The sequence below is a fragment of the Rhagoletis pomonella genome, unplaced genomic scaffold (genome assembly GCF_013731165.1).
Source record: "Rhagoletis pomonella isolate Grant_MI unplaced genomic scaffold, Rhpom_1.0 Rhpom_scaffold_00001, whole genome shotgun sequence".
Taxonomy (NCBI): domain Eukaryota; kingdom Metazoa; phylum Arthropoda; class Insecta; order Diptera; family Tephritidae; genus Rhagoletis; species Rhagoletis pomonella.
In genome coordinates this window covers 24,534,351-24,543,652 of record NW_023458555.1, presented here as the reverse complement: position 1 = coordinate 24,543,652, position 9,302 = coordinate 24,534,351, and the positions used below count along the sequence as shown (strand labels likewise).

The 9,302-nt window shown below is 39.0% G+C and overlaps 2 protein-coding genes across 2 annotated transcripts in view; both read left to right on the top strand.

Annotated features, from left to right (window-relative positions):
- The window catches only part of LOC118741561 (esterase B1-like), a 17,582-nt gene extending 15,422 nt beyond the window's left edge, over positions 1 to 2,160 (top strand). Inside the window, exons 4-5 of the mRNA XM_036473563.1 lie at positions 547 to 1,280; positions 1,358 to 2,160. Of these exons, the coding sequence (XP_036329456.1) occupies positions 547 to 1,280; positions 1,358 to 1,804 (1,181 nt within the window). The 3' untranslated portion in view covers positions 1,805 to 2,160. The remainder of the gene's footprint in view (positions 1 to 546; positions 1,281 to 1,357) is intronic.
- Positions 2,161 to 2,246: 86 nt separating this feature from the next.
- The window catches only part of LOC118741348 (esterase B1-like), a gene marked incomplete at its 5' end in the record, with an annotated part of 11,718 nt that continues 4,662 nt past the window's right edge, over positions 2,247 to 9,302 (top strand). Inside the window, 4 exons of the mRNA XM_036473326.1 lie at positions 2,247 to 2,402; positions 5,997 to 6,233; positions 6,321 to 6,471; positions 8,743 to 9,302. Of these exons, the coding sequence (XP_036329219.1) occupies positions 2,247 to 2,402; positions 5,997 to 6,233; positions 6,321 to 6,471; positions 8,743 to 9,302 (1,104 nt within the window). The remainder of the gene's footprint in view (positions 2,403 to 5,996; positions 6,234 to 6,320; positions 6,472 to 8,742) is intronic.

Genomic DNA, 9,302 nt, shown 5'->3' with positions numbered 1-9,302 from the left:
CTGGCTATTATTAAAAATGATCACGTCTCTTCCAATCAGTTCTGTTAAAAGATTCTTAGCGGTAACCTAACAAAAATTTTTATAGGACGGTTTCTTAAGAAAAGACCCCCCCCCCCCCCACCTATCTTACCGACGAGTTTCAAGCCATCTGTATAGACGTCAATATTATCTATCGAGTGGAGTGTTAATACCTTCTTTAACCTCCTCCCTGCTTGAGATTCTTGGGCTAAAGTTGCTTTCCGGAACCGATATCAAAGCGCTACGGTCTGTGTTATCGGAATGAAGCAAAATTTATTTACTATTAAAGAGTGACCCTGGGCTTCAGGTTATCATTGTTATCAAAACTAAATAGGTCCCTATACAAAATTTTAAAAATGGTTTCAAACGAATAAAAATTATAAGTTTTTTGAGATACTTTCAAATCGGTCTTGCACAGGTAAATCTCCATTTATATTTTCGATTGGTTTTTTTTTTTATGGAGAATGATGCACCCTAATGTACATTTATATACGGTATATCTCTTATAAGTAAATTTTTTACCTGCAGGTTTTCTCAGCCTACCTGATCCCGCAGTTGGTGTACCTGGCAACGCCGGCCTCAAGGATCAGCTACTCGGGCTCCAGTGGGTTGCTGATAATATAAGCGCTTTCAATGGTGATCCAAAAAATATAACACTTTTCGGTGAGAGCGCTGGTGCTGCATCCACACATTATATGATGCTCACACCGTTAGCCAAAGGACTCTTCCACAAAGCGATACTAATGTCAGGCACAGTCCTATGTCCATGGGCGCTGTCACCAGTCAAAGAATTACCAAAGCGCCTGGCGCAAGCAAATGGCTATACTGGCGATGGAAGCGTTCGAAGTGTGCTAGATTATCTGCAACATTTGCCCGCTGAGGAGTTAGTACGCCCGTATTTGTTGACGAGAGAGGAAAATATGGATGATTGTCTATTCGCATTTGGTCCTGTGGTAGAACCGTATCTAACAGACAACTGTATTATACCAAAACAGCCGCACACTTTGTTCGCAAATGCCTGGGGCAACGACATACCACTCATAATTAGTGGCACATCCTTTGAGGGCCTACTGATGTTTGCACGCATACACATGGCACCGTATTTGTTGCACGAACTGAATGAGAATCATCAGCACATGTTGCCACTGGAATTGAAGCAGAAGCATGATCTAGACAAGCAAAAGGAATTGGCTTCAAAGTTGCGTGAAACACATTTTGCCGAAAAGGAGCTGCGCATGGAGCATGTGCTCAACTATTGCGAGGTTAGTTTTTTCGGGTATTATATGTAAATTTTTATATTATTTCACTGATTTTGGTTTTTCCCCCTATCTGATTGTAGTATGCTTCCTATAAAGTATTCTGGCATCCCATATTGCGCACCGTAAAGGCACGTCTACGACACGCACGCGCACCTACCTACCTCTACCGTTTCGACTTTGATTCGCCCGAATTTAATCATCAGCGCATCGGTTACTGCGGCAAGGAAGTACGCGGAGTTTCTCATGTTGATGATCACTCATATCTTTTCTATGGCAACTTTGCCTGGAAGTTGGATAAGGATACACCAGAATTTCGTACAATCCAGCGTAAAATTGATATTTGGACATCATTTGCTGCAAACTCAGATCCAAGCTGTGAAAAGCTCGGTGAGAGCAAATGGATGCCATTGCAGTCAGATGGGAAACTGCATTGTTTGAATGTTGGGGAACATTTAGAAGTTATCGAGCTACCGGAGATGCATAAGCTGCAAGTATGGGATAGTCTGTATGAGGTTGAGGAAGAATGACAAGTGCTCGCTGGGCACGCGGATAGTAAAAAATTGTGTTTAAGTAGCAGTATTTTTATGAAGAATGTTATGTTTATGCGTCAGCTAAAGTTTAATAGCCTGATTATGGCAACTTAACTTAACTTAAAGGGACTTAGGACTTAGAAAATCAAAATGAAACAGATTTCGACGTGGCATTAAGTTTCGGCTGTTAAATTAAAAGTAAAATCCATTTAACATAATTTTTAAATGAGAGCTTATAAGTTACGTTAAGTTGCCATAATCAGACCATAAGAGCGATTTTATTTTTTGTGTAATGTACTACGTAAAGCAAGACAGTAAATTTGGTTACTCAACGCGATATATTAAGAAAATCACATGCTTGTATTTTTATCGAAGGGCAACTATTTACATTATACTATATACATAGATACATAAATACCGTATAATTTAATTTACTTTTTTGAAATTCAAAAATTTCTATCTTTCGGGAGGCATTCAATGGTCATCAATTTGCGGTGAAAGCGATCCATTAACCAAAAGCCGAGTCAAAGGGACGTTTTACAAATTGAGTACTGAGTTCGAATGTGCTGAGTGCAAAAGTTCATCTGCATCCGAGGTAACTCTATCAATATCTCATCACATTTAGTCCTAAAGTCATCTTCAAGCCTTTATGCAAGCATGATAAAGTTAGGTAAAGAAAGTGTGTTTGAAAGTATTATCCCTCCCTCAGAGGCTGGGTTAATGGTGGAGTCTTCTGTCGAGAGCTTCCCATCAGTATTAAATTCAGGTTTCAGGCAGAAGTAGCTGCTATTAAGAAGGCAGTGGAGTTACTGCTCATGAGTACGATGACAGTTAGGGAAGTGAGAATTTATTCTCATAGCCAAGCGGCTACCAAGGCCTTAAGTGCGTTGGAGGTGTGCTCTAATTTAGTTAAGAAACGTCTGCTCTCTCTTTCAGTTACGTCGGAATACTTCTGTATTAGGCTCATTTGGGATTACAGCATCATTGCAGGATACTAACTATGTGGCCGGCGAATTGGTTAGGAAAGATACCCTTTAAGCTTTATCATTGGATAAGTGCGGTTGGAGCGGCCATTGATCGCCAGTGATACACTCTTGATTGCAAGGCCAAGGGGGGACAGGGGGCAGCCGAGAACTCTACTCACACTTACAGAGCCACAGCTCTAAATCTTGGTGGGGATTTTGACGGGTTACTTTCCGAATGGTGTGCCGCAGTTGCCTGAAATTTGAGTAGGTCGAGCCAATTCATCACTGCTTTCAAAAGTACCCAGCGTTCACGAGACTAAGATCATTGGGATATTGAGTTTAGCCGAATTTTTAACTACATACTCGGCTCGTTCGCTTTATCGATTAAGTTTTGGCCGCCGTCCGGAATTTGGTATCACAAATGACAATCTCTAACTGTCTAAGTCACATCCGGGACTGCCACCTTAGCTCAAGAGCAAGTTTGGCCACTGTAAATAACCTCTACGGCAGCCAGCGAAAGGCACATCCCTCTAGATAATTGATTAAAGCATTGCGACCAGTAGGTCTATTATGCCCTTCATCGGCGTTATTCCAAAGTGTCTTTACAATCTCTGTTCGAATTAATTCTGATTGCTACTTTTATCCAGTGCTTTCTATCAGACTAGATCTCCAAAGTGCAAAAACCGTGAGATGACTATGGTCGACGTTGCGATTTGACGCTACACTCCAAAAAAAAATCTGTTTAAAAATGAGACTATAAATCGAGTACCTTTTTTTTTAGCTTTAAAATTGTTTGGTGAACTTACACGAAGAAGATTTATTTTTCTCGTTTACACATTTTCGTGTTTTTGTTAGCGGCTTTACACAATTCTACGGGAGAAGTCAAACAGCAGATATGTATTTTGTAGCTTCGTAGTAAATTTCCGCACACCACAGCAGCTATATGACACTCTAAAAAGTCCGAAATTTAAACAAACTATACGTTGAATAATCGCGCATATAATTCCGCCAATAATAAGGTAGGAAACCAGTAACCTACCTTTTAGCTAGGAAATTAACATAATTTTTTTAGAGTGTAGTTGATACTCATGCCCATTTAAATAAGTAAAAACACTACACAGTGCCGATTTCATCGTATTCCTTTAAAGGTGTCTAATAGTTCACTTAATACCATGAACTACAGAAAGTGGCTATAGCACCCCTCCCTGCTGAGATATTCTTTTCATCACATGCCATGTCACTCCAGTAACTTTTAATTGGTACCGAACACTTCATGGATGATGCTTATGGCGTACTACGCTGTGGATACAAGTACAAGCCAAGTTAGCTAGTAGGATATAAAGTGAATATTTGTTCGGCTGTTCGGTGTTCGCACCTTATACTCGTATAAAATTATCTGCACAGAGCTTTGTCCTACTTGTCAAACTTAGAAAAACTCCAGTCGAGCTGGGTTTGGACCTTCAAACCTCGCCTTAAGCACACAGACTGATTAATACAAATTTATCATTAACCTGTACACATAAAGTGGTAAATAAATAAATTGAAACGCGACATTTTAACAAGTTTTGCCAAAAATTATAAAAATTCTGCAAAGTTGCGTCTAAATTTTCAATTCTATAATCCGGTTTTTCAGATTTTTTTGAAAGTGCGGCTTACATTAGGATTCACCACTCTCCATACACAATAATCGGCATTGTTTTTCCAATGGAAATATATACGTTATACGGGAGCTAGACCTGTTTGAAAATACCATTAAAAATCTACTTTTTTTTTGTAAATGAAATTAGCTTTTAATATTTTTTTCTAAAAACTCGCTTCAGATTGAGAAAATTTCTCTCATCTTCATCGCCTTCTCGTTCGGTGTGGTTTTCGTCTCACCTCTGCGAAACGTTTCTTCATCATATAGCACGTTCGTTGGCCGCGGCTCATGGCCTTGTACCAGGATGGAAGGGCTGTACCCAATCGCAACAAGTTGTCCCAAATTTGCTGCTCTTCGCCCGTTAACTGCACCAACATCCTCTTTATGTTTCGGTTGGCCCTCTCTGTTGGATTCTTTTGTGGTGAATAGGGCTGCTGTTTGACCCCGTAATCTTGTAAGAGCCATTTGAACTGTCTACTTGTGAATTGAGCGCCATTATCGGTAATTATTACCTTTGGAATGCCAAATCTGGCCAGTATCCGTCCTCGGAACGCTTTGTTAAGGTTGTCGGCGGTCACCTCAACTCACTTAGCAAAGTGTTCAAGGAAGACCATCATCATGGTATTTTTTCGTGCTTTGACCGTGGTAGTGGCTCCTCCATGATCTGAGTCAGCTTGCTGCTGGTTCGGCTTGTACGTTTGGAAGGACGGACACTGTCGTACGTACCTTTTTAAATCCCAGAACATTCCGGGCCAATAATAGCGGGTGACCACTAGTGCGATTGTTTTCCGGAAACCCATGTGTCGGGCAGTTGGATTGTCGTACACTTCCTGTAGCACTCTGTTACGCAATGGCTTCACCCCACAAAATTTCCATGGGATTGCGTCGTCGTCGTCCATCTGTACTGCGATGTGGCGGTATAAAATACCGTTTTCGATAATGTAATCTGAAAACTTCTCGTGAATTTTGTTTCACCTCCTCAATTTTCCCTTGGAGCCACTTGCATGTAGGCGCTTCCTTCATGTGTCCAAGCAAGGTAATCAAAATAAAGAAATTTCGGCGGAAGTTTTAAAAATATAGTAAATTTTGTAATTCCGCAACTTCTTAGGTGTTACACCTTAATGGTTGTTCATACATATATTAACATCCATTTTGACGTGGTTAATACCTCTTTAAATCTGTATAAGTTTAACCCATTTTTCGAATATTTGCTCCGGTTTTATAAAGTTCCTCTTGCGAACGTGTATTTCTTTACTTAACTTTCTGTGTAAGAAGTCGTTCAACTTGTTGATAAATACGTAAGTATTTACCCATGCATATATATATATATATGTGTATGTAGGCAGCTTGCAGTTATATAGTAAATAAGCAAACCAATATATATTGGTAAAAGTGGAGTCTCGGTCTGAAATTCTTTTAAAAATTGGGCAGTTACGTTCGCAATGGGCTCATAGTAAGTACATTGGAATAAAAGACAAAAAAAAGCTAGAATAAGGAGTTAACATACATCCATACATACATATTGCCTACCTTTAGTATTGCAAAAGATATTCATCAACCAATAATTTCGACCACACACGGCAAGGTGAAAGGTCAGTTTCGTGAAGGAATCTACGGTGATGCGTACTATTGTTTTGATGGCATACCATACGCCAAGCCACCGCTTGGAGAGTTGCGATTTAAGTCGCCACAGCCGGCAGAACCTTGGCTAGACGTGCGCGATTGTACTAAGTGTCCACCCAAGTGCATACAAACAAATCGTTATTCGGGTGCAGTTGAAGGATCTGAAGATTGCTTGTATTTGAATGTTTACGCGAAAAAGGTCAGTTTCGACAATCATTGGTGTTGCCAAAATATTTCTATAACTTCTATAACAGGAAAACCATATCCTTTTTCTCATAAAAAATAGCTAAACTCCGAAAAGCCCTTACCCGTCATTGTATACCTGATTGGTGGACGATTTACAACGGGCGATGCTTCACGCTCAGATTGGGGTCCTGATTACGTTATGATGACGGAAGTTATATTCATAAGTATTGGATTTCGTTTGGGAGCTTTGGGTGAGTACAAAAAATAAAAGAAATATACATATATATTAAAATAAATATGTAGTAGTACAGCAAAAGGAACAGAAGAATTTAAATGTTTTGGAACCCATAACAAAAGTGTGCATTTTTTGTTATTGAAACGGCAAAAACAAAACAGCTTTCGCGGTCGTTGTCATTGTCCAGATGCAAATCTGCTTAGTTCCTGTTACATAGGATTCAGTGCACTAGAATCCATGCAAATTTTCTTCAGTGATGCATAGTTTTTTTCGTTTGGCATCTTCTTTCTCTCTATAACGCTATGAGAGGGAGCTCATAAAAAACTTAAAAAAGCTTTTCCAACGGCTATGAAAAATTCTACCCTGTTATCTATGTATGTATATTAGGGCGGGTCAAATTTCGCTAACTCCAATCTCTCAATCTCCAATGAAAGGTTTGAATGTGAATGAATTCTACTATTTTACCCTTAGACTAGCCAATGCATACAATCACACGGAATGCTCCCTAGCGGCTTTTATTTTTCAAAACAAATATACGAGCCGCCATCCTTGGTCAGACGGAAGCAGTGCATGTGAGAGTGTAGATTTTTATGGCCGGTGGGGTACCCTGTGAGCAAACGGGCATTTCGGTTTTATTCAAAAGTTGTGTGTCCTCTCAATCGAAAGCCTCATATTGCTCTGCAGTATTTACTCTGACTTCTAGGGTTTATCAATTCGGTAATTGTAAGTCTCACAGAACGAGCTGGGTATACAAAGTGCTTCCGGCCACATAAAGACGGACGATGAATTTTCTATCGCCAGTTTGCCACCTTTCTTTCGAGCCCGCAGTGACCTGGTATTCAGCACAATATTTCCGGGTTTCTGGCGACCAAGAGTTAAAGAACTTTAAAATACTCCTTGTAAAGTTTGGAGAGGATCAACCTATTGATCGTTAAGATTTCCAGCATCTCATCCTGAATAATTGCTAAATATCTGCCTCAATGTAGTGAGAACTTTACTGTCAGTTCCAGGTCCCGACACTGATTTTTTCTTCCCTCTTTGAGTGGCCTATATGTGCTTATATATGTGCTATGATATCGATAAAAGTAAAGATGAAGACAGAGGAAGAAAGATTAAAATAAAGGTAATTATAGAGAAAAGGATATAGATGGAGATCCAGAGACTCAATGTGTGAACTATTTTGGGATTTTAGAGATTTTCGGGATTCTCGGGACTCATCGATATATCAGTCGATGTTTTTATCGGTTATGTTATCGATATTTTTATCGATAATGTTACCGATTTTGCTATCGATATCTTCGGAACGTATCGACATAATTATCGATATTGTTATGGATGTGGTTATCGATATTTTTTATCGATTTTTTGTAATCGATATTTCTAGCGGATTGTTATCGATATTGTATGGGTTTTGTTATCGAAATTGTTATAGATTTTGTTGTCGATATTTTTATCTAATTTGTTACCGATATTTTTATCGATTTTGTTATCGAATATTTATTGATTTTGCTGTCGATTTTGTTATCGATGATTTATCGGTTTTGTTATCAACTTTCTAAACGATTTTTGTGATCGATTTTGTTTGCGATTATTTATCTATTTCGTTATCGATATTTTTATCGATTTTTTAATAAATTTTACTTGTATGTGAATCTCGCCCGTTCTATTAACTAAGTGTATTGACCCACTTTATCAGCTGGCATACGCTTGTTATTTCCGCTCTTTCGGTTAAAAAAAATGCTTTAAAATTGGCTTGGCAACACCCCGCGAGTAACCGCGTATAAAAAGAGTTCGAAAAAGTGCACACACATTTTGAAGTGTCGGTGAATACATATTTCGAAACAAGCCACATTTTTACGTGTACAGTATATTTTGCTTAGCTGCACATCCTTCTTTGCACGAAAAACTTGTGCACGTAACCGAAAAAGGCACTTAAGCGAATTTTCCTTACTACTTCAATGAGGAAGGTATCCGAATCCCTATGAAACCAAATATTGGAGGAGCACTTACCATGTAGAAATTACTGCAAGCGAAATTTTTACCGATTGCTATCTAATTATCTATATAACTACATAAATTGATAGCCATTATCGTTGTTCTGCGAGATGAGCAAAATAGGGCCAGTATGCATCTATCGGAGCAGTTTCCTTATAAATTTTAAAAATAATGCCTCGGATGCACATTTTAGGGTAGGTATTTTAAATGTGCACTTAAGGATAGAGGCAGCAAAGCAAAATATACTGTATTAAGTTATGTATTAAATAAGAAGTGCAAGTATATCTTCCAGGTTTTCTGAGCTTCCCTGAACCAGAACTCCAAGTGCCAGGTAATGCTAGCCTCAAGGATATATATTTAGCTCTGCAATGGATAAAGCACAACTGTCACAACTTCAACGGTGATCCCAGCAACATTACACTGTATGGACACAGTTCAGGCAGTTCTGCTGCACATATGCTAATGATGGCACCAAAATGTGAAACGCTCTTCCACAAAGTGATATTAATGAGTGGCACTCAAATGCATATACCTAAAACTCCAGATCTGGAGTATCGTTTTGCCAAACATTTGGGCTATGAGGGCGAAAGGGATAATCGCAAAATCTTGGCATATTTAATGTCGCTAGAAGCGGAGCGCCTTAGCGATCTGCAAATTTGGACACCGGGCGAGCAAGAACAATGCCTTTTTTATGTTTTTTCCATAACAATTGAAAGTGAAACCTCGCCAGATGCACTAATTACAAAGGATCCACTTGACATATTCGTCGATAAGCAGGCTTGGTCTAATAATATACCAATAGTTATGGGCAGTAATTCGTTCGAATCACTAATGCATTACAAATATTTCACG